At 52.8% G+C, this 27,589-nt stretch overlaps 1 protein-coding gene across 1 annotated transcript; it reads left to right on the forward strand.

Annotated features, from left to right (window-relative positions):
- The first annotated feature begins 8,012 nt into the window (after positions 1–8,012).
- On the forward strand, positions 8,013–27,500 carry LOC117978387 (protein BANP-like). Its single transcript, XM_063598073.1, has 6 exons — positions 8,013–8,244; positions 16,530–16,697; positions 22,305–22,441; positions 24,523–24,585; positions 27,198–27,236; positions 27,432–27,500. The coding sequence occupies exons 1-6, from the start codon at positions 8,052–8,054 to the stop codon at positions 27,498–27,500; spliced, it is 669 nt and encodes a 222-aa protein (XP_063454143.1). The 5' UTR covers positions 8,013–8,051.
- Positions 27,501–27,589: the final 89 nt, after the last annotated feature.

A 27,589-nucleotide genomic window follows, 5' to 3' on the forward strand; every position in this document is an offset into this window, starting at 1 on the left:
GGAACACCAGCTATGCACGTGGAAAGGAGAACGTGTAGCCACGCTGTGCTGTGCAGAGTCACAGACCTCGCAGTCCATGGAATGCCATTCATGCACATGGAAAGAACATTTAGCTACAAACATGCCTCGAACATTTATTTACAGAATTCATCTTATGTAAGTGTTTTTAACATAAGTGCTGTATGTGTGAGGTAACAGGGAAACACTTTTTCATGGCAGTCCTGAGTTGATCGCTAATAAGAGTAGGACTGCAGAGAGATGAGTGACCACAATAAAACCAAGGGAAGCGGGAGACAGCAGTTTGAGAACAGTCGCGGCTCTGAGTGCCACAGAGCAGCCAGAAGGGCAGTCTGGGGAAGTGAGTGGGGGTGATGGTGTCTCAGCAGCTTGGGTTGAGTTTCTGGATGCACAGCCTGTGCCCCAGGATGGAGGTGTCGGGAGCAGTCTTGACCCATGGCAATGTTGGTGCTGAGCAGTCAGGAGTTCACCCAGGCTCCTCCCCACCACCTCCCCCACCCTGAAAGACGCCCTTTCCATCCCTGCCCTGTGAGACCAGACACTTGGAGAGCAAACTTCTCAGGTGCTAGAGGCGCTCAGCTCTCCAGAGCTCAGCCGCCGATTGGTGTTGGACTTGGGTTCTCTGCGTGACCCGGAGGCGCAGGATCCTTTTAACTCAGGGTTAAATTATTTTTCACTTTAAGAAATGCTTAAGTGTTACAGGCAAAATCTTTACAATAGAATTGTTGATGGAAAACAGCCCACTCAAAAAGACAAACAAAATAAAAGTAGCCCACACCAAAAAAGTATTTTGAAAGAAAATGGTAGTGTTCCATTTCTAAACTGAGGTCTCTGTAATGTGTAGCTTGTGGAATGTCAGTGTTACAGGTGTCTAAAATTCTCAAATACGATGTCACATAATCATAAAGTCCCTGATTTTAGAGCGAGGCCACCCTATCAGGAGCCCACCTGGTTTTCAAAGTTGTCCTCCAGGAGTGTGCACTTTTTGCTGTTCAGGGTACCCCCCTCTTCCTCTCCCCTCCCCTTTTAATCTTTCTGCTCCCCTTTTCCCATCCCAAATATTCATTAAGCATCCACTAGTACCTGATGGGAATGGAGGTTCTTTTGAAGCATCCGTATGTGACATCATAGACATCTAGCCAGTAGATGGCCAGAGTTGGCGTGTTTGGGACAAATGTTGCCTTACCTTTATGGGGTGTCCCTAGTCCCCAGGATCCTGGCATACCCCAACACATTATATTTTCTTGTGGGGCAAATAATTATGAGGAGCCCAACAGATAAAATGTCTCATGCGTTCCACATAGAATTCTTATCCTCTACGTTGAATAGGAGAGATGAGTTATTGACAGTTATGTTTCATCACGTCCTGGCGCTGGAAGCATTTTGAGCCGTGATGTGTGTAACGACACAGCCCGGTGCTGCCTTTAGGTTTGAATTCTGTGTGGGTTTGCTCTGTGTTATCCATTGTTGGAACCATTTATTTCATTTTATGCAGAGTTGCTTTTGAAATTCATAAACAGCTTGAGTAAGCCTTTGCAAAAGCCAGATGAAAATTAATTTTTGGCATGGATGGCATATCTAACGTGAATCTGTTCTCTGAAGACTTACCTGGAGATGGTGAGGCTGACCTTGAACTGAACTGACATGGAGTTGGTTGTGTTGTGGAAATTAACACCACGCTATAAGGCTTTGAACAACCGTGCAGCCCAGTGACTCGCAAAGGATGGCCTTCTGATTTGTTCACTGTCCTGCTGGAGACGGAAATCCGGCATTCGTCGCCTCTGTGACTGCAGGGGACTAACGTGTGGAATCCCAGGGACAGGAACACTCTGAGCCATTGCCTGAAAAGTGACCCTGGAGCTGCGCTTCCCAGGATGTTCATGGAGTGACCGTGGAGCTGCGCCTCCCAGGATGTTCATGGAAGTTAGGGCTTCGGTCTTGGACAACACAGATAACATTTATCGGAATTATTGTTTCATCTGTTCTTGGAAAGTCAGCATTCAAATGAAAGTAGGAGAGAGAGGGATCTTAAAAAGATTGTATTTCAATTATTGGTTAATTCCTTTCTATAGACTGCCTAAGAAAAAAGGATAAATTAATAACTATTCACTGTGGTGTGACAGTACAAATTCCAGGCTGGGATTTTAAATCATCGTTTTGTTTCCCTTTTTCCCCCCAGTAGGGAATTCTGAATGTATAAAAAGTTGAATAATACAGCAAATTACATCAGGAAGCAGATATGAGACAGTGCCTTCCATTTCAGTGTAGTAAAGGCATCATTTAAACTCGGAGTCTTTGAGGATTGGCAGCTTTCTAGGAAGAGACACTAGAAATGTGTGAATCACTGGTTGTTAGTAGGCAGGGACTTGTCATGGCCTAGAGCATTTGCCTCCATTCCCAGTCTGCCTCTCACTTGGCCTGCAACCTCGATCAGAGTCATTCATTTCTGCAGACATCTGAGCACCTCTTCTGTGAGATGGATCATGAGCTGGCTCAGCTGCTGGGGTTACTGTGGGGACTGAGGAAATGAGGCCTCTGAAGAGACGGAGGTGTGGAATCAGGAGCCTGCCCGACAGGACGGGCCCTCCCTTAGTGCAGTGTGACGTGGGCCTGCCCCATGCCTAGTCCTTAGACCATTGCCTGCACCTGTCAGAGCTCAGCCTGCCCAACAGGACAAGCCCTCCCTCAGTGCAGTGTGACGTGGGCCCGCCCCATGCCTAGTCCTCAGACCGCTGCCCGCACCCGCTAGAGCTCAGCCTGCCCGACAGGACGGGCCCTCCCTCAATGCCGTGTGACGTGGGCCTGCCCCATGTCTAGTCCTTAGACTGCTGCCTGCACCCATCAGAGCTCAGCCTGCCTGATAGGACGGGCCCTCCCTCAGTGCAGTGTGACGTGGGCCTGCCCCATGCCTAGTCCTTAGACTGCTGCCCGCACCCGTCAGAGCTCAGCAGGCCTTTGTGCTCTCCTGGTGCAGGAGGCACCAGGAGTGGTGTCCTTCATGGTCTCTACACACGGGGCCCTCCTTGCACAGGTCAGAAGCCCCTTGCCTCAGAACCTCCTTGCTAAGCAGGGCCCACCCCAAAGCCTCTGATTGGTTGGGCCCGAGAATGAGCATTTTCAGGAAGTTGCCTGCCACTGCTGACGCTGCTGGTCTGAAAACATGCCTGAAAATCTCTAGTACTTAGAGGAGTGAGGTGGGAGTGATGTTGTCAACAGGAAATCCGTGGACACAGGTGTGGATGGGAACCAGTAGACTGGGGTGGGTCAGCACTCATAATGTGGCTGTGCTGAGCAGGAAGCACAGGGTGTGGAGCTGTGAGCCACAAACAGGCCAGCACAAACTGGGTCCTGCTGGATGCTCCAGGCAGGAGATTCCTGGGAGCACAGGCCAGGTGGCCTTTGGGTAACTCTGGTGGGGCAGAGTTTAGAGTCAGAGTCTCCTGCGGTGCTGAGAAAAGGCCAGGAAGAAGTGTTGAGGCCTGGACGAGGCCAGTGGTTGTGGAGGGAGGGCTCGTTGTGACCTGCGGTGCAGGAGGAGTCACCCAGAGCTGGGGCAGCTCCGTGTGGGGTGGAGGGCGCGGCCAGCCTTGGTGCACTGGGTCTGGACATTTGCACACCGGCCCTCGGTGGGTCCTGAGCCTGCGAGAGGATGAGCTCAGCGGCTGCCCTGACATTGCCTTGAGGTGGAGCCTGGGGAGGACGGAGGTGGTGGGTGGCAGCCCCCCCAGGAGCTGGCTGTCACCCTAAGTCAGGGAGGTTCTCGGTGTGGGCATGGAGAGCCCACGTCATCCCTCCTGGAGGGTCTCAGTGACACTTTGACATGATTTTGACTCATGTTTGAAAAACAACTCTGAACTCTTGTCCAGTGTTTACTTTAAAAATACTATCTCACCACAGAGAGCTCAGCTAAGTGTGTTTCAGCACTGTTATTTCCTGAGAGAGGCTGCAGGGATCTTTAGCAGCTTGGTGGCTACAGCTGAGAGCCCCTGCCCATCGTCCCCACACCATCTTCGCACTGGTCCTGCATCACCCACATCCCGGTGTGGGTGGGTGATGGTTGGGGAGGCCGGTGGCTCAGGATGCTGCTGCCCTTCCTGCTGCCTGCCTCGGGTCCTCTGTTTGTGATCTCCAGGTCCTAAGTCCAGCTTGGTGTCGCTGGAGACCACCCTCATGTACCCAGAGTTCCCATTAAATGAGCCTCAGTGCTGGGAACCCTGGGAAGTTTAAAGACAGTGGGTCTCATTGTGAGCCCTACTGACACCAGGCCCTCGGCTATTCCTGGATTACTGAGCAGCTCTGTTATCAGCTGCTCGCCCCCTCTGCCCGTCCCTCTGCCCGTGCCCCCTCAGCTCATGCCCTCTGCCTGTCACCTCTGCCCATCCCTCTGCCCGTGTCCCCTCAGCTCATGCCCTCTGCCTGTCCCCTCTGCCTGTCCCTCTGCCTGTGCCCCCTCAGCTCGTGCCCTCTGCCCGTCCCCTCTGCCCATCCCTCTGCCTGTCCCTCTGCCCGCGCCCCCTCAGCTCATGCCCTCTGCCCGTCTCCTCTGCCTGTCCCCTCTGCCCATCCCTCTGCCTGTCCCTCTGCCTATGCTCCCTTAGCTCATGCCCTCTGCCCATCCCCTCTGCCTGTGTCCTCTGCCCGTGCTCCCTCTGCCCATCCCTCTGCTTGTGCCCTCTCCCTGTGCCCCTTCAGCTCGTGCCCTCTGCCCGTCTCCTCTGTCCATCCCTCTGCCCATGCCCTCTGCCTATACCCCCTCATCTTGTGCCCTCTGCCCATCTCTTCTGTCCATCCCTCTGCCCATGCCCTCTGCCTGTGCCTCCCTGCCTGTGCCCTCTGCCCATGCCCCCTCAGCTCGTGCCCTCTGCCCGTCCCTCTGCCAGTCCCCTCTGCCTGTGCCAGTTCAGCTTGGACCACGCTGGGCGTGGGTGCCTGCTTTCTGCCCAGGTGACCGGGCCCTGCTCGGTTCTCCACCCTCCCCTGTCCTTTGTCTGCCTTGTGTTCCCTGCTCTGGCCACGCTGGTTCCCTTACCTTCCTGGAGCATGTGGCCCCTCCTGGCCCAGGCTGGTCCTGCTTCCCACTCTGGAATGTTCTCTGGAGTTCTTCCCCTGGGTGGCTTCTTCCCGCTTCCCTGCTTGGGGTCACCCATTCTCGTCTGAGGTCAGCTCTACCCCTGCCTGTCTCCCTGTTCGCTTGCAGGCCACTGTCCCTGGCACTTGGGAGTCAGGAGGAGCGGGGCCGAGGTCTCGCGCTCCAGGAGCTACCAGGCAGCTGCTGCAGGGACTCAGGTACTCAGGTGCTCTTCTAGCGCCTCAGCGGCTTTCACTCCATTCGTGCTCCTTTACCTGGGGCTCTGTACCAGTGCTGCCAGGAGGCCTGGCTGGCCCGGGCTGGGAGCCCACATTGAGCAGCATCTGTGTGGGATCGAGGCTGATTCCCGCGGCCCCGGTTCACATTGGATGGCATCTGAGGGTGTCACCTTGGCCTGAGCCCAGCCCGGGTGTGGGAGTCTGGGAGACCTTGCAGTGGGACAGTTCCCATTTGCCAGCATGGGCCTCCGCAGCCTCTGCTTCCCAGCCACCAGGGGCCACAAGCAAATCTCTGCCCCTTGCCCAGGCCCCAAGGCAGAACATTTTAAAAAATCCTCCCTTCACAAGTACAGACACAGGGAAGGATTCAGCCCCTTAGGTTTAATCTGACCAGGAAATCTGTGGCATGGTTTAAGGTCAGCACAAGTGGGGAGCTGTGTCTGGGGCCTCCCATCCATGTGGGAGAAGCATGCGGCGCTGGGAAATGCATGGTGCAGATGCCAATGCTCCAGAGCCGCCTCGGCCACTGTCCTCCCACATCTTGGGTTTCCCCTGCAGATTCCCATTTAGATCTTCAGTCCCATGGAGTCCATGACCATCTCTAGCCATGGTGTGACCAGCATGTGGCTTCAGATCTTGGAGACTGGACCACTCCTGCCTTGGCTCACATGTCCCCTCTGTTTCCCCTTCGCCTCCCCATGGCTTCCTTACTGGACTACTGCTGACCAGGGCCTGTGCTGCTGTGTTCGATGACATTGACCTGTGACTCTGAGCAAGAGCTTAGATGCAGAGCTTTAGACCCAGTGCCAGGCACTTGGGTGTCCCGTAAGGATTCGTAGATAAATTCATAAAATCCCCGGAAGTTGGAGTCTCTTAGCTTTGCAGCTGTGGCCTTTAGACAGCCCTTGCCATGAGACTCCATCCATTAGTCTTGAGGTCACGTGTTTCCATTTTGCTCCTCATATACAGGTGGAATGTAATAGTGGCTGACTGACAGATGTTCTGAAAAAATGCACGTCTGAGCGTATGTTCCTAGCAGCATCCCTGTACTTCTGAACCACCTCTGAGCATCGATGCTTCTTAATCATCTCTGTCCTGAATTTCAAAAATTAGAGCTGTTTTCTATCCTTAGCTACAGCCAAGAGCCCAGCCACACTGCCCTGCCCCTGTGACAATGTGTGTTTGAAGACAGGGTGACCAGCCCTGCCCTGATATTTCATGGAAATCTTATATTTCAGGGAATGGGAGAGGCTGCCTGTGGAGGGAGCTGTGCACGCTAGGAGCACACGGCAGCCACAGGCTTCTCGGCTATGCTCCAGGCTTACTGGCCCATGCTCCAAGCTTCCTGGCCCGGCAGGCAGGGCTGGCTGCCCTTGTAGGAGCCGGAAAGTCAATATTGGGATATTTCAGAATAAAGCTCACAGACGTTCTGAGGCAGCGATGCCCAGGGTGGTATGACTGTAGCCGGCCCTGGGCCTCGGAGACTCTGGCAGAGCATGGCGTCCCTCCTAGGTCCCGGCCCCTCGTGGGAGGTATTCAGGTTTCTACCTTTCCACAGGGGAGGACGTGCTGGGGGAGGGGAGACTCTCGCAGCCTCCCTTTGGTTCAACTTCAGGGTCAGAAGAGATTGTTTGGGAAGCTGCTGAGCTTCCAAGCAGGAGTGTGAGTTTTCCTGTTTATGATCATGTGTGGAGCTTTCTTCCGTCACATGGGGAGGCTTTGAAAAGGCAGCCTTTCACATACTGTACTTGGTCAACCTGAGGACAACCCGGAGACGCCGTTACACAGAGAAGGGGTCCATGGTTCAGAGAAGACTAGTGACTTGTGAAGGGTCAGCTAGGAAGCTGAGAGGCCACGCTTGGGAGGGAGGGAGGCAGAGAGGTGTGGAGGGGTTGGCAGGCATCATTGCCTGGGCAGGCAGGTGGGAAGTCCCATTCCGTCATCACAGGAGTGTGCTTTGCAGGCAACCTCAGGCCACTCCAGGTGCCTGGCCACCCTGTCTCCTCCGTGTGGAGCATGAGCCTGTCCATGGGTCCTTGCTGTGGCCTCACTGACAGCGGAGAACATGGCGCATTCCCACACCTGAATGTGCTGCTCTGGGCGGCTGCATTGTAACTGCCTTGAGAATGCTGGCATCTGGGGCATGCTGTGACTTACACTGTGCAGAGGCAAGGACTGGCATTGTGTGCATGGGGGCGATGCCAAGCCGGCTGCTGATGCTAGAGCCCCTCACCTCTGCGTCTTTCTTGGTGGGAGTGGCTGGCCAGTGGGAGAGCATGGCTGGCAGTGAGGTGTGAGGGGCTCCAGGGAGGGTTCCGCTCTGCAGATGGCTGGGGCAGGTACCAACTGTGTGCAAGGATATCGGTATTGCTGGGGTCCCAGGTCCAGGATGAGCAGAGTGTGTGACCGTGTTGGCGCTCAGGTCCCAAGGCCCTGCAGCCCCACAGGCACCTGGCCGCTTCTGGGGGTGGTGGGATCGTTTCTGTTCCACATCAGTTCTTTCTTGGGCAGCAGTCGGAGGCTCCAGCGCTCTTGGTGACTGCATCACAAGTTAGGAGGGATTTGCCCAGCCCTGTGTGGAGCACCTTTCCCGGGTGTGTCTGAGCAGAGTGCTCTGCTGTCCTGAATGTGAGCTTATTTGAGCCTTGGCCATCTGAGGACCTGTCTTCTGTTTTTCAGAGGATTACCCCAATGGCACCTGGCTGGGCGATGAGAACAACCCAGAGATGCGGGTGCGCTGCGCCATCATCCCCTCCGACATGCTGCACATCAGCACCAACTGCCGCACGGCCGAGAAGATGGCGCTCACGCTGCTGGACTACCTCTTCCACCGCGAGGTGCAGGCCGTGTCCAACCTCTTGGGGCAGGGCAAGCACGGGAACAAGCAGCTGGACCTGCTCACCATCTATGGCACCCAGTGTAAGTCGGGCCCCATCTTGGGGGACTGGGGTGTGCGGGGAGCTGGGTCAGGACCCACATTTCAATGCTGAGGGTGCTGGCATCAGTAGCACTGGCACGGGGCTGCGTTTCTCCAGGCGGTTTGAAATCTCAGCCCGAGGATCAGTGCTCGAGGGGATGGATGCCCGGTTGACCCTGATGTGCTCATTACTCACGGCATGCCTGTACCAAAATACCTCATATACCCCATCATATATATACCTACTGTGTACCCTTAGAAGGTAAAAAACTCCTCGCCTCCTGTCTGTAGGCCACTCTTGAGGAAGAGAGAGGAGGAGGAGAGCCAGGGCCTTCCCTGCTGTCCTAGCCACGCTGACCCAGGCCCCCCTGAGCCTCTCCTAAGCGGGTGGAGTGCCGCCTGCCTCATTCCTTCTGAGAGGGCTGGGCCTCAGCAGCCATGCCAGGGCCTCAGCGCTGACCTGGCTGTGATGGGAGCCAGGAGAGCTCCAAAGCCTGATTTTCGTGCCCAGCCCAGCCTGTGATGTTTCCCTCCCCTCTGAAGAGCGGGACTTGCTCCAGGTGGCGATTGCGGTACTGCCCTTCAATGGCGTTTGATGGGCGCTCAGGTCCTCTTTGCCAGCGTCCATGGTCCATTTGCTCCACAGAGCCCGTCTGCTTCAGAAGCCGTCCTCCTGGCTTCTAACAAAGATGTAAAGTGAAGCAGCAGCAAACGCAAGAGACACGAGGCCCCTGGCGGGAGGGTATGGGAGGGTACAGCAGCCTCCGGCAATCTGGGCTCTGGAGAGTTGCCTCAGGGGATCGTGACATGGAAATCTGATCTTGAAACAGGGCGAGCGAGGTGGAGCACTCAGCGTCCGGGATCTCAGCGTGCGGGGGCATCTGGGATCTCAGCGTGCGGGGGGCCTCCGGGATCTCAGCGTGCGGGGGCATCTGGGATCTCAGCGTGCGGGGGGCGTCCGGGATCTCAGCGTGCGGGGGGCATCCGGGATCTCAGTGTGTGGGGGCCGCTGTTCCAGCAGGAAAGAGCCTTGCTCCTCTGGGAAGCACGGTGTGGGCCGTGAGCCTCTGTCAGGAGCAGTGGGGGAGTGGAAGGGCTCGGCTGTTCCGTAGCTGCTGTGAAAATGGGGTCTGAGTAAGACTGGGGTGTCATGCTGACTGCAGGTTTTTCTGGAAGCTGCTGAGAGGTGGGCCCAGGTCCCACCCACATGTGTGTGAGCAGGTCACGGCATCTTCCCATGTGCCATGTCTTGTTCCAGGCGTGCGCCCCAGCTGTCAGACACTGGCGGGCACCCATCCTGGACCCTGAGGGTAGTCTCAGATAACTGCCTGGGAGACCACACGTGGGGCCTCCTCACAGCTTCTCAGCGGTGGAGTAAAGCAGGTCACGAGGATCAGAGGGTCACGGGGCAGGGGTCACCCGCAGCCTTCTTCTGAAGGGCCACATGGCAGATGTTTCAGGCTTTGCAGGCCCTGGGGTCTCTCTTCAACTGCTGAGCTCTGAAAGCAGCCACAGACGAGGTGTCACAGGAGTGTCAGGCTGGGCTACAGGTTGGAGGCGCAGCCTGGACAGAGAGGAGCGGGTGCTCTTTGGAGAGGATGGTGGCATGTGGGATGAGCGTGCTGTGCTGTGTGGGGCAGTGGCATTCGGGGCTGGGCCCTATTCCCAGGTGAGGAGTCCCTGCTCCTCCAGGGAGATGACAGGGGCCTTGGATGTGAAGCTGGAGGCTGGCTGGCTCTGCTTTGGAGACGGTGCCTTGGTATGTCAGGCTAAGGATTCGGGCTTTCAGGGCATTGGCTGCGATTGGTCTTTTTATTAATCGAGCACAGGGAATGTTCCAGTGAGGTGACAGGGGCATGGCAGGGCGATAGAGCAGAGCCCATGGTGGTGGGGTGGCTGTGTCTGTATTCAGGGAGTCCGTGTGGGGTGGTGGAAGGCACTGCGTGGGGCAGAATGGGGCAGGCCCCGATTCCCTGCATGTTGTGGCTATGAGTTGACCTTCCCTGCTGAGCTTCTCCTTGCTTGGGAAGTGCTGCCAACCTCGATGGGGGTCTGGAGGCCGGAGAGGGGAGTGGGAGCCTGGCATGGGCCACCACCCTCTCCCCTGGGCCCGCTGGCTTCAGGGCCATCCTCCAGACAGCTGAAGTCATTGGCTCTGTTCACCAGGCTGCTAGACCTCATGGCTTGGGGCCCACTGGCCCTGCCTCCCCAGGCTCTGAGCTGGGCTCTGGAGCACAGTCCCCTGGCAGGGGCATCCGCTAGCACCGTCATTCTGCTGGAAGTTCCTCCAGGGCGGGGCTCCTGGGCTGGCTCACAGTGCCCGGCCCCTTGGAGATGCCCAGTGAATTCTGGTCTCTAGAGCCGAGCTTTGGGAAGGTCATGGTGTGGCTGACCTTCAGGGTGACTTTGCATGAGGAAGGCTGGCCTGTCCACCAGGCCGTGTGGAGGGGCCTGGAGCAACTGCTGGGTATGGACCAGGGCTGGGCCTTCTCCCCCCGCCTCAGGCCAGGCATGCCTGTGTGGCTCGTGCTTAGATGGAATTGCTGAAATGTTAAAAGCATGGCTTTACCTTTTCTCCCTGTGGCCCAGTTTCATTCTTATTGCTGATCATTGCCCACAAAACCAAAACAAATCAAATAAATGCATGGACCAAACCTCCCAGGCCCCAGCTTGAACAGCGGCAGGAGTGGAATTGGCCGCATCGCAGCATCTTACTCTCTGCTGTTGCTTCAGAGCCCGTAGTGATGCCTGTAGCCTCAGCAGTCAGAGGTCTGTGGCTGTCCTCACTCAACCCAGGCAGCTCACGAGGGAGAAGATTTTGATTTAAGTTTCTCCTTATTTGTCAGCAGAAAGATTTTCTTTCTTTTTCTGGAGAAAAAAGTCTACATTTTGAAACACACAGTAGGTAAAGTCTCTAAGTACCACCTTCTCAAAATGAGGAAATGAGGTTATTGAAAGAGGGAGAGAGAGAAATTTGCTTTTTGGGGTGTTGGCTTTCTTAGGGTTCCCAAGGATTGGTGGACCCCCGAATTTGGGCAGCTAACCAAATTTGTGTGTTTTATGCAAAGTAGCATATTATTGCAACTTGGAAAACCTTGGAGCATTTTCCTAAGGAACGTGCTCTCAGGACAGCAGCATTTGCCTGTTTTCTCTATGAAGAGAAATTGGTTTAGTTCTTAGGATTTCTATCCATGGCTCGCTCACGCCTCTGCTTGGACTGTGCATCCAAGCTGGTGACCCCGGATCTGAGGGCTTTTCTAAAGAATGCTGTCTAAGGCCATGCCACCCTGAACACACCCGATCTCATCTGATCTAAAGAATGCTGCTGTGGATGGCCGATCCCCATGAGACCTCCTAGCAGTTACGGAAAGACTGGATTCATTTGCACGAAGTAAAAAGTTATGCTTTCAGAGTTGCCCTGTCAGATGATTGTAGTTCTTTTCAAATCATTCACTCCAAGCGCAGATGGTGTTTCCTAGCGGGAAGCAGCGGGGGCCACTTCACCCACACCTGTCCCTGTGAGTGCAGGTGTGTGACCTGGCCCCGTTGTGTCTTGCAGGGTGCCTCAGGTTCCTGTGGCCACTGGGACAAAGCTCACAGCCTGGCTGGCTTAGAACACAGGCTTGTGTTCTCGTGCAGGTTTGGCGGCCAGATGCCTGGGATGAAGGTGTGGGCAGGGCCACGCTGCCTGAGAAGGCCCTTTCCTTCTCCCAGCTTCTGGTGGTGGCCACATCCCTCCAGTCTCTGCCCGTGTCCCCCATGGCTGTCTTCCCCCCGTGTCTCCCTCTGTGTCCCTCTCCTTACAACGACAGTCACTGGATTTGGAGCTCCCTCTCCTGCAGGATGACCTCATTACAACCTAAGGAATCACATCTGCAGAGACCCTAGTTCCCAGTCAGGTCACATTCTGGGGTCCTGGGCCAGGACATGAGTTTTGTGGGGACACTGTTCAGCCCAGTACACAGGACACGGGTGGTCAAGTGCTGTCTCTTCTCCAAGTTCTCTGTGAGGTGAAATGGTGAGGCTGACCTATATGTGTCCTTAAGGCAGAATGTGGACTCCACACAGGGGTGGGTGTTTGTCTGTCTGTCTTGGGACATTGAGTGCCTCACGGTGACTGAAAGCTGGGAGGAAGGTATGGTCAGTGTGGGCTCCAGGCAGAAAAGTGAGCAGAGCCTCCTTCTCAGCAGGTCACCCAGATGCTGTGACCTGGAGGTAGTCCTGCAGGTGGCTGTGAGGGGCTCTCTTGCTAACAGACTGAGGACAGCTCCATCATTTTTTCTCATAAAGGAATGAGTCAGCAGGCTTGAAGAAGGTGGCCGGCTTGGCCTGGAGCCTGCACATGTGAGGTGCACGGGGTGTGGGCTGTGCGTGCTTCCCCCGGGAGGGAGCATGTCAGCTGGCTTCCATTGGGCAGAGGCTTCGAGATGCCTTTTGTTTTTCTAGGCAGCGCTGTCACGTCGAGTCTGTAATTTGAAGAAATCGGTTGTTGGCACTCGGTTTTGTGCTGCCTTCCCTTGCACATGAGAGTGCGTTAGCAGGTGGTGCTCTTCATTCCTTTGTGACTGATAAAGCCACATGCCACCCACCAAGGCACAAGATGACAAGCCCTCCTGGCTCTCTTGTCTCACTTCCCACAGTGCCTCTCATGGCCCCACAGATGGAGAGCTGGGAATCGGCTTGTGATTTGAACCACCAGAGTCAGTAATGGGGGTTCTGGAAAGTGGGAAGGCAACTAACGGTGTAATGGAGACTCTTTAGCTCTTTGGGGACTGCAGGACAGCTCGCCAGGAAAATAGAGGCGTGCACGGTGGCAGGGATACTGCCTGGCTGAGCCTGGAAGGCAAGCCCGTCCTGGCCTTGAGGGGCCTCGGTGGGCATAGTGTAGGGATATGGCTGGGGAAAGCAGGGACTGAGGCCAGACAGGGTGTTCTCCTCCCAGGTGACGCCACGCTGTGGGGATCCCATGAGCCTCAGCAGCCGGATGCCGAGCACTTCTGCTCCCCTTGTGTCCTGGGCACTGCTCGGGGGGGAGACTTCTGCCTCGATCGAAGTCCGACTAGGCCTCCCAGAGCAGGGGCTGCGGATGCCTTGGGCTGAGGGAGCTCAGGACAGCAGAGGCACGTGTGCGGGGCTGTGCGTGTTCTTTCCGTCTCCCTGAGCACCTCTCATGGGTTCCTAGGATCCAGTGAGGGCCGCTGCTTCTCCACCTGGTGGGCCCAGGAAGCTTGCACTTTAAGGCCGGTGTTCACTCCTAACTAGTAATTGGACTTGGACACATCACTTCTCCTTTTTCTGGCTTTTGCCTCAAAACCAAAGTGATGAGAGTAGTGACATTCCTACTTCATGAGGCTTTTTAAAAAAAGTCTGTCAAATAACATGAGATCAAATGCTTAAAGTGGAAAATGGCAGTTAAATTCAAGGTGATCTTTTGATCCCATCATGATAGGATTTTTCCCACTCCCTGTTAAGTGCAGCTGCTCAGTGCTGTCAGAAACGGTAAAGGAATCCGAGCCCCGAGGGCTGCCCAGAAGTGGGCGCTTGCCCCAGCTGCTGTCCAGTAGCATCTGCGGGCAGCACCTGCACCCATCTGTGCATTTTCAGATCCTCGCCCTCCTCACCCACCGTGCTCTGCGGGCAGCACTTGGGCGGCTGGTCCGTTCTCTGGATCTCCTTGGTGGCCGGCAGGGGGCATTCGCCCAGGCTGGGGCCTGGAGCGCAGACGGAAGGAATTAGATAATTTGATGTCTGAGGACAGTGGAAACTCGGTGGCGGGTAACCAGATGAATATATATTTTTTATTTAATAAGTATGAGTCAGGGTTTGAACTGGCAACTTGATTTTTACAAAGTTGAATTTAAATGTGAATGTTTTCACTCATTTCTCTTACCTATACACCTGGGTGTTTTAGATTTATCTTCTTTCCTGTTACTAACCTGTTTTTAAATTTTGTGTGGACTCATTCATCCTTCAAAGTCTATGGAATTTTTCTCCTGGAGTGTGAAGGTGGGAGGGTCACAGGAGGGCGGTTCTGAGGATGTTTCTTTTTATCGACTCGTGCTCCAAAGACGTTTTCCTGCTGGTGGGATGGCTGTTTCTTTCTTGCCTCCCAGTGGCAGCAGCTGGGCTGCTTTGTATCTAAAATCAGTAGTTGGGCTCTCATGAAACTATTGAAGTGCAGTTTGAAAGCTGGGTTTTCCGGTAACTATGGTGCAACCTCTGGCAGCAGCTGGGCTCTCCTGTAAGGATTTCCTAGTGATTTTAATGGTTAGGTTCCCCCATGACCACAGCCAGTGGCTGGGTTCCTCTGTGAGTCACTAAAATTGCGCAGCCTGGGGCTTCCTGAGGTGCCCCAGTCACCCAGCCAAGATTTGAGGGTGACTTGGAGTATTTTAGAGATGACCCGAGAATTGGAAGCCAAAGAGTGGCTGCTTCCTGTATGGCTTCTTTATGCATGAGGATGAAAATGTGCTGCCGAAATGACTTTAGGGTGTTCTTCCCTCTCATCCTACAAATCCCACTGTCCTGGCTGGTTTCTTTTTGTCTGTAGCACAGACAGGTTGGTTGTGATTATACAGAGAGTCAAAACGTGTCTCAAGTATCTACCGATAAAAAAGTCAAGAGGCATGTTTCCAAAACCCGAGGGACTTTTGATACCTAATAGAGTACTTAAAAAAACCCAAACACTTCTTTCTCTGTTTTAATTATTTCCACCATTTTAGTCTCAATGGGAACAGATTTTTAGGGTTTAGGCAGTAGAGTCCAAACTTGAGGCTCTTGGTAGTCGAAACAGGATGCTTTTCAGCTTAATCTTTTTATTACTACAATTTTGGATTCCATCCTGTATTTTCCTGTAAATTAGTGAAGTTGCATGAGCCAGCTAGAGAGGCCACTGCATTGAAGAGCCCTTCCCATCATGCCCGCATTCGTCATCGCTACAGGGATGGGGTCCTGTGGCCTAGTGGGAAGTGGCCAGGCGTGCAGTGGGGCACTGGCTCCATCCTGTCACCTGCTCCGCCGTGGCCTTTGGATCCTCAGTTTTCTCCTTGTTGAATACAGGGCATCTCTGGATGCTGCTCAGGGCGTGCTGAGAGCTCTCTGTAGCGCAGGTGGTAGAGAACTGGGGGTCCCAGGACAGTTCTCTGCGTGTGCACGGTGAGCCCCAGGAAGACAATGCACCTGGCTTTGGCCCCACCGTGAGAGTAGGTTGTGCCCACTCGGCTTGTGGTATAGGGACTCCAGGGATGAGGACACAGGCCCTGTCCATAAGGAGTTTGTGCTCTAGTTGAGAAAGCACGATGGAGAGGCGTCGGGAATGACATAAGCAAGCTCCGGACTTGAGCAGCGATGGGAGGGTGTCTTGCAGTCCGTTGTAATCACTATTTACACAGGAGCAGCCACTGTGCGCCACAATGTTCTGGGTGCCTGACCCCCATGGGTGGACACAACAAAGGCCCGTGTTTATGAGGGGGACAGAGTAACAATACATACTTGAATTCTGCAAACTGTGTTTGCCAGGGGAACAGAATAACAATACATACATGAATTCTCCAAACTGTGTTTGCGAGGGGAACAGAATAACACTACACACGTGAATTCTCCAAACTGTGTTTGCGAGGGGAACAGTAACAATACACACCTGAATTCTCGAAACTGTGTTTGTAAGGGGGACAGAGTAACAATACACACATGAATTCTCCAAATGCCAGAAGGTGGTCAGTGCTCTGACAAAACAAGTGGGAGGAGGGTGGGAGCCCAGGAGGGCGGGAGGGCCAGGTGGTTATCCAGGGGGATGGTGAAGCCAAGACATGAAGGAAGGGAAGGCGGTGGCCGAGCAGGTCTGAGTAGGCGGAGGACCAGCGAGTTCTGATCCAATTGTTGAGGTCCCTGATGTCACCCTCTGGGCATTCAGGACCTTAGGTGCTGCTGCGAGTTCAGGGCAGAGGGAGGTTGGAGTGTGGAAGGTCTGGGAATCTTGTGAGAGCCCCAAGTGTGCACCTGGTGTGGGCCGACCAAGTCAGAGGGATCAAGAACTTAAGTAAATGGAAAGAGTGTGTCATGACACCTTAGTGAGTATTTATATCTCATGGGGAGCCCCGCCTGTGGGCCAGCTAAGCACCTTCTGTGCAGTGGGCCTTTCCAGACCCTTGCAGGAAGATGGGGCCGGCCTGGTGGGCTGGGGTGCCTGGGTGAGGCCTCTTCAGCGGGCCCTGGCCCTGCAGCCAGGCAGCTCCTGGTGGCTGTCCCAAACAGGCCTCACCCCTTCTCCTTGGATGTGTCCTTCCAGGTCACCTTTTCTATAAATTTGGCATCACAGAATCTGACCGGTACCGAATCAAGCAGAGCATCGACTCCAAGTGCCGCACGGCGTGGCGGCCCAAGCAGTGGGGCCAGAGCCTGGCGGTCAAGAGTTTCTCGCGGAGAATGCCCAACTCATCCTCCTACTGCCCTTCAGGTAGGCCTCGTGCTGCAGGAGAGGCCGCCCTCCCCTGCTCGGGGCAGCTGGCCTGGTGGCACCCTCAGGGGCAGCCAGAGCGTGGCCGGCGGCTCCACCAATGGCCAGGAGCCGAGGCCAGAGGCTTGTGAGGTGCACACGGAGCAGTGGAGCTGCAGGACCTGTGCCTGACCCTGTGCGCCCTTCACACAGACAGCCTCGGGCCTGCTCCAGGCTCCTCCGTGAGGGACAGAGGGCCTGTTGGGCCTCCTGGAAGTCTTCTGGATGGGGGCAAGGAGGCCGAGGCCTTTGTGTGGGGCTGCCGGCCATTGTATTCTCACGATTTTCCTGGTGACTCCGGGTGAGGAAGTGGGGTGGATTCTGAATTGTGCTTTATTTTTACTTTGAGTTCATGGCCTTAGTTGGATTTATCCACAAGATAATGGAAACAGTTCTCTTTGAGTTGCCTCTCAGGCATTTCTGGGGGGATTGTTCTCCTTGGAGAATTTTCACTAGGAATGACAATGTGACTTGATACTGCCTTTTACCCAAGACATCTCAAAATATTTTAATATGTATTTGAATGAAAACTATTCTCTTAAAGCTCCCCACAGTAGCTGCATTGGCAGCAACTCTTGGAACTTGAGCTCTGACTGGGGCTGGGGTCAGGATGCGAGGGCAGCTGTGGGCAGGGCCAGATCTCCTATTCAGTGGAGTCTTTGTCGGCCGGAACCCTTTGTTCTGGAAGTCCTGGGAGTTACAGACCAGATCTTTGTCGGCCGGAACCCTTTGTTCTGGAAGTCCTGGGAGTTACAGACCAGATCACCTGGAGTTCTCCCGGGGCCTCGTTCTTTCTGAACCGGACTTCAGGAAGTGGTTTTCCCGGGCTGTTTTGGTAGTTATCAGATACTCGGCCTCAGCTGCTGCCCAGGGGCTTGAGGATGGGAGGTGGCTGCCTGTAGTGGGCCACACAAGTTGTGTCCCTAAAGCAGCGCTTTATTGAGTGACCTGTGTTGAAGAAGCTCTTCTATTCTAGGCCTTTCTACTACAATGAGGAATTCTGCCTTGGGACTTGAGAGAGGTAGCAGTCCTAGGGTGTGGGTTAGGGGCATTCACTGAAATACCATGTAGCAGCGTAACCTGTGGCTATTGAAATGTGGCTGTAGGAATATTGCTCATGACTTGACTTCTGCTCTTGAATATTCATAGCTGGGCAGCAGAGAGCGATGTGAGGACTATACTTATGGCATGATACCATTTTTATTGCAAATATATAGGTATATGTGGAAGTTGATTAAAAATTTATGTGTGATCATTTTTACAGTGCCTATCTCTAGGTAATAGGATAATTTTTATTTTTCCCTTTGTCTTTTATTGTAGTTTCTCAGTTATTTCCAATAAGCACTGCATTAGTTTTATAGTTGTAAAAAATGTTGTTTAAAAGTCAGGGAGCCCAGGCGTGGTGGCTCATGCCTGTAATCCCAGCACTTTGGGAGGCTGAGGCAAACTGATCACCTGAGGTCAGCAGTTCGAGATCAGCCTGGGCAACATGGTGAAACCCCGTCTCTACTAAAAATACAAAAATTAGCCAGGTGTGGTGGCACATGCCTCTAATCCCAGCTACTTGGGAGGCTGAGGCAGGAGAATTGCTTGAATCCAGGAGGCAGAGGTTGCAGTGAGCTGAGATTATGCCACCGCACTGTAGCCTGGGTGACAGAACGAGACTATATCTCAAAAACAAAAAAAAAGCCGGGTGCTGTGGCTCACATGTGTAATCCCAGCACTTTGGGAGGCCAAGGTGGGCAGATCAAGAGGTCAGGAGATCGAGACCATCCTGGCTAACACGGTAAAACCCCGTCTCTACTAAAAATGTCAAAAAAATTAGCCGGGCATGGTGGCGGGCGCCTGTAGTCCCAGCTACTCGGGAGGCTGAGGCAGGAGAATGGCGTGAACCTGGGAGGCGGAGCTTACAGTGAGCCGAGATCACACCACTGCACTCCAGCCTGGGCTACAGAGCAAGACTCTGTCTCAAAAAAAAAAAAAAAAAAAAAGTCAAGGAGAGGAGATTTCTGTCAGGCACAATTTCTGTCAGGCACAGTAGCAGGAACCAGACTGAATTCTCTTGCCATTGAAATCTGGACAGAAATCTGTGAATCAGCTGTCCTAAGACATTAGACAAGCAACAGCACAGGACTGTGATCCTGAGAGAAGGAACACGAGAGGAGGGGACAGGGAGATGCCAGGCAGAGATAGCTACATCACTGCATGGAGGAGATGGGTTGGAGTTGAGAGAGGCTGAGGCAGCAGAAAGTTGTGGAATCAAGTTCTTAAGAGCAGAGGGTTACACGGGGGCCTTCTTGGGTGTTTGGGGGATTCCAAGGCAGGCATGAGCTCAATGGCTCCTAAGCTCACCCCAGGCTGGGTGGTGGTTGGATTCCCACTAGCCAGAGTCCTCAGTGATCAGTCACTGCACTAGCTGGCCATGCCTACTGGCAGGCTAAACTGTCCCTAGAATAAAGGCAGAGCTTAAGAGAGCCTGAGAAAGATCACATTGAATCACAAGTAACAACACTTTTAAAAGAAAGACAACAAAACCTAGACACCCAACAAAGTAAAATTCACAATCTCCAGTATCTAGTCCAGAGTAGCAGGAAGCAGGAGATTGTGACCTATGATCAGAAAATCAGCAAATAGGAAGGGACCCTGTCTGGAATTAACTGACCAGGACATTGAAATCTATTAAAATTACATTCAGGAATTTAAAGGAAAAAAGGAACATAGCAAGGAGAGGAATAGAAGACATAAAAAAGAACCGTATGGAACTCCTAGACTCGAAGAGCGAGGAGAGTTGTTGCCAGGCTTGCCTTCCATGTGTTTCGGGTACATGCATTTGGTAAGGTTAGTGGTCTGCTTCATCCAATGGGGAATCAAAACCCAAGTTAAATGACTTGCCAGGACCTTAGTGAGCAAGAAGCTGCTGTTATATAACCTGACGACTGCCAGATATGTTGGCCTGCGTCATTAGGATACCAGAATCTTGAAAGGGTAAATTTAATGAGCTGAAATTTCATAGCTGGAAATGTAGACTCAGAGCATTTGCACAGTAGTAGATGGTGGTGTAACAGCATGTGAAGCCGAGTGTTTTGCTGGCTGCACTGGTGTGCAGGAGCTTCCTCGGAGCCCTTGTGGTTGGAAGGTGCACTCTGGAGCACACCCATTCTTAGCTTGTCTACCCTGTGGCCCCAGTGGAGCGTTTTGGAGCTGCTAGGAGGAGCTGTCCAGGGACAGACTGTCATGGTGGCAGTGGGCTGGAAACTGTTGTCTTTGGGGAAACGGTTAGAAATTGAGATTTCACAAGGTTTGATAATGGTTAGATGCCTGGAGAAGCAGCACATAAGTGAAGAATTAGGCTGGTTTTGTAGGTGCTAAGAGGGTCAGTGGAGGAACAGCAGCTCCGCGGAGGTGGGCTTCAGCCCAGCTGGGATTTTGTCATTTTCTTCCTGGGGTGCACAAGGCTTGCTCGAGGACCTATGGTGGTGAGTGCTCTGTAACTGCTCAGGCAGACAGGAAACCGCCATGGAGCACGCAGCACTACCTGGCGGTGGTTGCTTTGGGACATGACCCATCACTGGAGGTGCTCAGGTGGAGTCAGGGTCTTTGGCTGGAGCCAAGCTCTCCACGTGCAGCATGCAGGTGGGCATGTTGAATCTCCTTTGAATCTCATGAATTTCAGATTCTGATTTAGTGTAGCTAGGCAATTGCTAGCATATTGCAAGTATCAACATTCTGTTATGTGGCTGGGCACAGTGGCTTACACCTATAATCCCAGCATTTTGGGAGGCCAAGGCAGGCGGATCATTTGAGGTCAGGAGTTCAAAACCAGCCTGGCCAACCTGGTGAAATCCCTTCTCTACAAAAAAATACAAAAAAAAAATTAGCCCAGCATGATGGTGGGTGCCTGTAATCCCAGCTACTTGGAAGGCTGAGGCAGGAGAATCACTTGAACTTGGGAGGTGGAAGTTGCAGTGAGCCAAGGTCACACCACTACACTCCAGCCTGGGTGACAGAGCAAGACTCTGTCTCAAAAAAAAAAAAAAAAAAACCAACATTTTATTGTTACTTTAAAAAATGTATTCAGTGGAATCTATGTACTATGGCAATTTAATACCTACCATTAGCTATTGGTAAAAAATACATGGAAAGCTTTTCTCTCCCCTCCCCCTCTCCGCCCCTCCCCCTCCCCCTCTCTGCCCCTCCCCTCCCCCTCTGCCCCTCCCCTCCCTCCTCCCCTCCCCCCTCCTCCCTTCCTCTCTCTCGCCCTCCCCTCTCTTGCCCCTCCCCGTCCCTTCCCCCGCTCGCTCTGTTGCCTGGAGCTAAGTGCCATGGTGCCATCTCAGCTCACTGTAATCGCCTAGTCCCAGGTTCAAGTGATTCTCCTACTTCAGCCTCCCAAGTAGTTGGGACTACAGATGCGTGCCGCCACACCTGGCTAATTTTTGTATTTTTAGTAGAGACAGGGTTCACCATGTTGGTCAGGCTGGTCTCAAACTCCTGACCTGAAGTGATCTTGCCTGCCTTGGCCCCCCAAAGTACTGGGATTACAAGCGTGAGCCACCACGCCTGGCCCACTTCTCTTTAATAATCAGAAATTTTATGTCTTTCATTTTTCTCCTTTCATTCATATCAACATTCTACTTCTCTCACAGAATTTCATCTTTCTGCTTCCCTCCCCTGTCCCCCCAAGATGGAGTCTCGCTCTGTTGCCCAGGCTGGAGTGTAGTGGTGCCATTTTGACTCATTACAACGTCTGCCTCCCAGGTTTAAGTGATTCTCCTGCCTCAGCCTCCTGAGTGCCTGGGATTACAGACCCCCACCACCACGCCTGTCTAATTTTTGTATTTTTAATAGAGATGGGGTTTCACCATCTTGGCCAGGCTGGTCTTGAACTCGTGACCTCAGGTGATCTGGCTGACTTGGCCTCACAAAGTGCTGGGATTACAGGTGTGAGCCACCGTGCCCAGACTACATTTTTATGCTTAAAAGCTTTTTAAAATTAGTCATTATAATTCTCTGCAACAAAACTACGTGTATACATTGAAAATTAAAGTTTTTCTGTGCTCTTAATATTCTAAGAGTTTAAGAAAATTATGATTGAGACATCATTACAGTGAAAATTAATACACAGTACATCAAAGCAAATGTATCTCATTTTGATTAAACACAGCAAGTAAAATTTGTTGGAAATGTATCTTTAAGTGCGTGGATGAGACTTTTGCTCTATTAGTTTAGTTACCCATGGAGAAATATTGCCAGCCTGAAACAGCTTTTAATGTCCACTTTAAGAACTTCATTCATTTAAATAAGTTGGGGACTAGAAGGGGTTTTGTCATAGCAGCATCACGCCACTCTCAGGCCCTTCTGCATTCCATGTTGGACAACTCAGTTCCTAAGACTCACTCGTAGTGATCTCTGCAGAAGAGTGGAGATGCAGTGAGTCGAGGAAAAATGAAGCATTTCCTCTTCTCTGCTGTGGGAGTCGAGAGTGAGGGACGGGGGTGCACACATGCTGCACAACACAATGCCTAAGAAACTTCTCGTTCACCCCGTTCACACCTGTTGCCCCCACAGAGCCGATGATGAGCACCCCACCTCCTGCCAGCGAGCTCCCGCAGCCACAGCCGCAGCCGCAGGCCCTGCACTATGCGCTGGCCAATGTGCAGCAGGTGCAGATCCACCAGATCGGAGAAGACGGACAGGTGCAAGTAGTACGTACCCTCTCCACCTCGCACCTTGGTAAAGGGGGCTGCGGGGTGGGCCACGGCAGGGCCATGGCGGCTTCCACCAGTTCCGCTGTGTTTCGGGAGCACAGTGATAGCTTGGGAGGAGGCACAAGGTTCCCATTTAAAGTAGAGGTCATCGTGGCCATGAGCTCTTAACATTTCACAGGTGGGGGCGGCTGCTGCAGAGCCTAGGGATTGAAGCACATGGTGGGGTGGGGCGTTCAGTCAGCTCACCTCAGTCCTGCCAGCAGGCAGGCGGGCAGTCAGCTCCAAGGGTCAGGCCATGCAGTGGTCCCTGCCCCAGCTCGTGCTCCTGGGAAGCATCGGAAATATTTCTCAGCTCAGAAGTGCAGGCGTCCTCTTACTGAGGGAAAGAGTAATTTCCTTCTAGGATCAGTGGCAAAAGCTTGAGGTCATTGTTCCCATGCAGCGTTTCCCTTGGAGTTACTCAGCACACCCAGGTTGGGCGGGCACTGTCCCAGCAGCAAGTCAATGTCCTGCCTTGCCCGTGCGGAGTTCTCTGTTGGGGTTTTGTGACCCAAGCTGTGGTCAGTCTGATGCACCTAGGGGCTCGCTCCCGGGTGAAGTCCCTCTACAAACACCTCCTGGATTCTGTGGCACGAGAGTAGGGGGCGGCTGAGAAGAAGACTTTTCTGGAAGCTTTGCTGAGTGACTAGAAATTTTACATGTACCACTAGACATCGCCTATGTTTTTAGTGGCACCAGCCCCCTTGGGACCTCTGAAGACAGGTCATCGTGTGCCTCCGTGTCACCAGGGCTTTCTCCTGGAAACAAGGTCCTCCACTATTGAGAGTGGGTCGTGGCTCTCATCTCAGTGTGGCTTCAGCATGCTGTCTGGAAGAGGGAAGGCTTCCAGAAAATTCTGGGGCTTTTAGAGGGGGCATTACCCTTCCTCTTCCAAAGGAGATGAGACAGTTATGAATAGTGAATCTTATTTAATAAGCTTATTAATTTGTTTGACATTCACAATGGCAGTTCCTCTCATCTTGTTAGTAAGAAGTTCTTTGAAAGCGTTCCAGAGTAGATAACTTTGTCATAAGGCTTACATAGAACATTCTACAGGAGTTTAAGATCCATTTCGACTAAGAGAGAATTTCAAATAAGATAAGGAGTATTCATTTCATTTACAGGTTTATAGGAAATATTTGTCTGCCCATATGTATAAACAGTGGATTCTTTGATTTTTTTTGAATCACATTTGTTAGTGTTTCCTCAAACTGTTTAAATAGTCATATGAGTGTTTCTTTGATTTGAAAAACGTTGCCTGCCCTGTTGTGAGTGTAGGCACGCAAACAGCTCCCCTGCTTCAGTCACACACTGCTTGCGTAGCCTCCCAGCATCCCCAGAGAGCTGAACATATCATTTGAAAAGAGGTGTCATTGTGATTTTCTATTTCCCCTCTTTTCTGTGTGTCATGCACATTTTAAAATTTACTTGTTTAGTAACATTTAAAGATGTATATATCTTTCCTGGGACCTATTGCTCCTTTGTGAAGTATTGGAAAATGTTCTGTGTTACACAGTAGCCCCCCCCTTACCCATGCTTCCACTTTCCTAGGTTTTAATTACCCACAGTCAACTGTGATCTGAAAATATTAGATGAGAAATTCCAGAAATAAACAATTTGTAAGTTTCAGATTGCATACTCTTCTGGGTAGTAGCATGATGAAGTCTGGTCGTCCTGCTGTGTCCAGCCCGGGACGTGAGTCATTCCTTTGTCCAGCATGTCCAAGCTGTGTGGCACGTATGGGCAGGAAAAAGCATAGCATATACGGGGTTCAGCACCATCCACGGTTTCTGACGTCCACGTGGTGGGGGGAGGGGGCGCTTCTTGAAACCCTCATGGATTAGGGGGACTACTGTGAACCAAAAGCTTAATTTAAAGAGGTGACCACAGACTATATTGCACTATTCAGGATTTAGTTATCTTTTTGAATTGTAAACAGATAATCAAGAACAAACATTCCGGAAGATGTTTCTTGTTTCCTTTGCTTTTTATTTTCTTCTGATGCTTCTTGGTGTCTTTTCTTGCTGCGGATCCCACAGGGACACCTCCACATCGCCAAGGTGCCACAGGGGGAGCAAGTCCAGATCACGCAGGACAGCGAGGTGAGTCATCTCTCGCTGCAGCCCTGTCCCTGCAGGCACTGTGCCCGCATGCTCCTGACCTTCATCGGTGTCACAGTGCGAGGGCAGCAGGGAGCCCCCAGGATGGGGAACGTGGGCGAGGGCTGCAGGACTCCGCTTCCAGGGTGCACATAGCAGGCCTGCAGTCTCTGTGGCCTCACTGCCTCCCCCTCCTGTCCGTTGGTCTCCACAGCTTCTGGTCTGTCTTGGCAAAGATCTCCTGGGTAGATGTTTCTGCTCCTGGCTGGAAGTGCCCTCTGAGTACCCTTCTCTCCCTGTCTGGCCCTGCCCTTCCTGCCAGGGGAGGGCCCCAGTGTGGCCGAGATGGGGTCTGCTCCTGCACAGGTGACCTGACATACCCCCTCACCTGCCATGTGGCCCCAGCTTCCTGGTGGCCTCTACGGGATTAGTGCCGATTTCATAGGATGGTGGGGAATCCCACAAGGTGATGCTGCCAGTCCTGAGAGCTGGTCATAGCCCTGACGCACCTGCCGTGTCTGTGATTGTCTCAGTTTCTGGAGCTCTACCCAGCCACGCACTCAGAAGTGCGGGCTCAGCTGCTGTTGGGGTCTGGAATGTGAAGGCGGGAGTGACAGTCTGAGTTCTTGGAAAGCCGAGGCCGGCCGGTTGCGATGCTCCGTGTTTGTGTGCCAGAGCAGGACTGTCTTCTGGGTGGCTGGTGACCGTCCTTCGACTCTGGGCTGTTTCCTGCAGCACAGGCAGCAGCAGGCACAGGGCACTAAGCAGCGCACACATGTTGTACTGAGTGGCCATGGTGCGCTCTGGGGGATGAGGAACATGGCTGTTTCTAGGTCGTGACAATGGCACCAGCTTTGTGTTTGGTGCATAGTAGTGTGTTGCTACGAAGATCTCAGGCTTCCCCACACACACCAGCAGCAGAGACTAGGAAGCCCGGGTGCTGAGGTCAAGGGGACTCATGGACATGTTGGCGTGCGAGGCCTCCCGGGAGCTCATGCGGGGTGCAGGTGCTGTGGGGGAGCAGAGGAGAGAGAAGCCCTGCCTTCGGGGACTCACAGTGGGCACAGAGCCTCCTGCCCAAGTGCCCGTGAGCAAGACTGTGGACACATGCACGCCGTGGCATGTGGAACACCAGGGACTTGGGCGTGTCTGCTGGCAGTGGCTTTAATTTGGACACCAGCAGTTCCCAGTGGGTTATGCTGAGAGGGGAGCACATGCATAAGGGTTCCAGGGGCGGAATGAGGATGAGGTGAAAGGGGAGGAATGAATTCATGTGGGGCCATGAGCGACTGGGAATGAGTGGGCTCATCCACACAGCGACATGACCAGGTCACTAAGAAACATGTGGTCAGATGGATGGATGGAAGGAAGCACCAGGGTGGGGAGCAGGTAGGGGATGGTCCCAGGAGGCCAGAGTGTCCAGGAAGGGGCAGGGCCTGGTTCTGTGTCTGTGGGTGGGTCAGGGACCATCTCCCTGGAGATGTCAGGAGATGCGCCTGTCAGCTCAGCAAGGTCAGGTGCAGGAGTTGGGGGCCTGAGCGGCTGCGAGGTGCAGGATCCCAGCAGCACCTTCCAGTGCAGGAGCTGCCTTTGAGGGGCAGGGGAAGGTTTGCTTCTCAAGGCACAGACAGGTGGGGGCTGGGAGGCTAAGCCCACTGCCAGAGACCACAGCCAGAGTTCTTGAATACCTGGAAGCCTATGAAGTTCGTTGGAATGCTTAATTTCCTTAGAGTCATTGAAAATGCAGGAAAATTGAAACAGCAGCAAAAGAAAAAAATCAACACACATTTGCTTTTTATAGTTTATGCTAAAAAATCTTGACTACTGGAATTTCAATTTTTTATTATTAGTTTTATCCTTCAGTTTTCAAAACTGAATCCATCTTGTATAGGTGATTGTCTTTCATTTTCATTAGGAATTGAATGCAGTAAGTTAGAAATTGCTAATAATACTAACGATGGCTTTGTGATAAGTGACAGTATGCAGTCTCCTCACCATAAATTCATACCACGTTCATTTAAAATTATTTTGCTAAAACAGGATATCTGCAAATAAACATTTAGCAGGGTCTAACAGACATAAAACAGTTCCTTTTTACAACAAATGAAAATGAATTTCTAACTGGAGAGCTCTTAGTAGCTCTGTGGTTGAGTGAGTTGGTTCCTTGTGTGCAGCCCGTGTGCTGGCGTGGTGATGCCGCACAGCTCAGCAAGGCGTCCCCCTTTGGGGAAGCTGGGTGACATGCACATAGGACCACTCTCTGCTACTTTCTGTACTTTTTGTGAGTCAGATTCTTTCAAAATAAAAAATGAAGTAAAAATGACATTTTCATTTGGGGTCAGGGTGGGGGAATGGGTACAGTGCTTTTTGAGTTGTTTGTTCATCTTTAAAATAATAAATAGTACCTAGAAATCTAAATATTTTGTTTTGGGGCTTTTGTTGCTACTGGAGGTTGAATTTTTGCAGAACTAGTGTTTTTCTTGTTATTCTCAAGTGGCCTGTGATGTGTCTTGGCATGTTTGCCGTGTCTGCGGGTATCTTGGTGTGTTTGCCGTGTCTGCAGGTGTCTTGGTGTGTTTCTACTCATGACCGTCTCCTCCTCTCGTTCTTTGTAGGGCAACCTCCAGATCCATCACGTGGGGCAGGATGGTCAGGTGAGTGTCCCAGTCCCCATGCACATGCGGGCGTTGCGCTGCCAAGGGGTGGGGTTCTCAGGGGAGGGGGTGGGACGGTCAGGTGAGTGCCCTGGTCCCCATGTACATGTGGGCATTGTGCTGCCAAGGGGTGGGGCTCTCATGGGAAGGGGGCGGATGGTCAGGTGAGTGCCACAGTCCCCCTCTCACATATAGGCCATTGTGCTGCCAAGGAATGGGGGCTCTCATGGGAGGAAGCGAGGGTGCAAAGGCCTCTCAGTGTGAGCCCCAGAGCAGGACTGGCTTTCCTCACCATGGCAATGCACAGGCCTGGAAGGGGGAGGGCGGGGCTTGGGGGTTACATTTGCTGCTCT

Source organism: Pan paniscus, chromosome 18 (genome assembly GCF_029289425.2).
Source record: "Pan paniscus chromosome 18, NHGRI_mPanPan1-v2.0_pri, whole genome shotgun sequence".
Lineage (NCBI taxonomy): Eukaryota > Metazoa > Chordata > Mammalia > Primates > Hominidae > Pan > Pan paniscus.

Bases quoted from the DNA above. Each gene is read 5' to 3' on its own strand.
- LOC117978387 (XM_063598073.1), top strand. From the start codon at position 8,052: ATGCGGGTGCGCTGCGCCATCATCCCCTCCGACATGCTGCACATCAGC. The intron at 8,245-16,529 runs GTAAGTCGGGCC...GTGTCCTTCCAG, and splicing joins CACCATCTATGGCACCCAGT to GTCACCTTTTCTATAAATTT. The intron at 24,586-27,197 runs GTGAGTCATCTC...CGTTCTTTGTAG, and splicing joins AGATCACGCAGGACAGCGAG to GGCAACCTCCAGATCCATCA.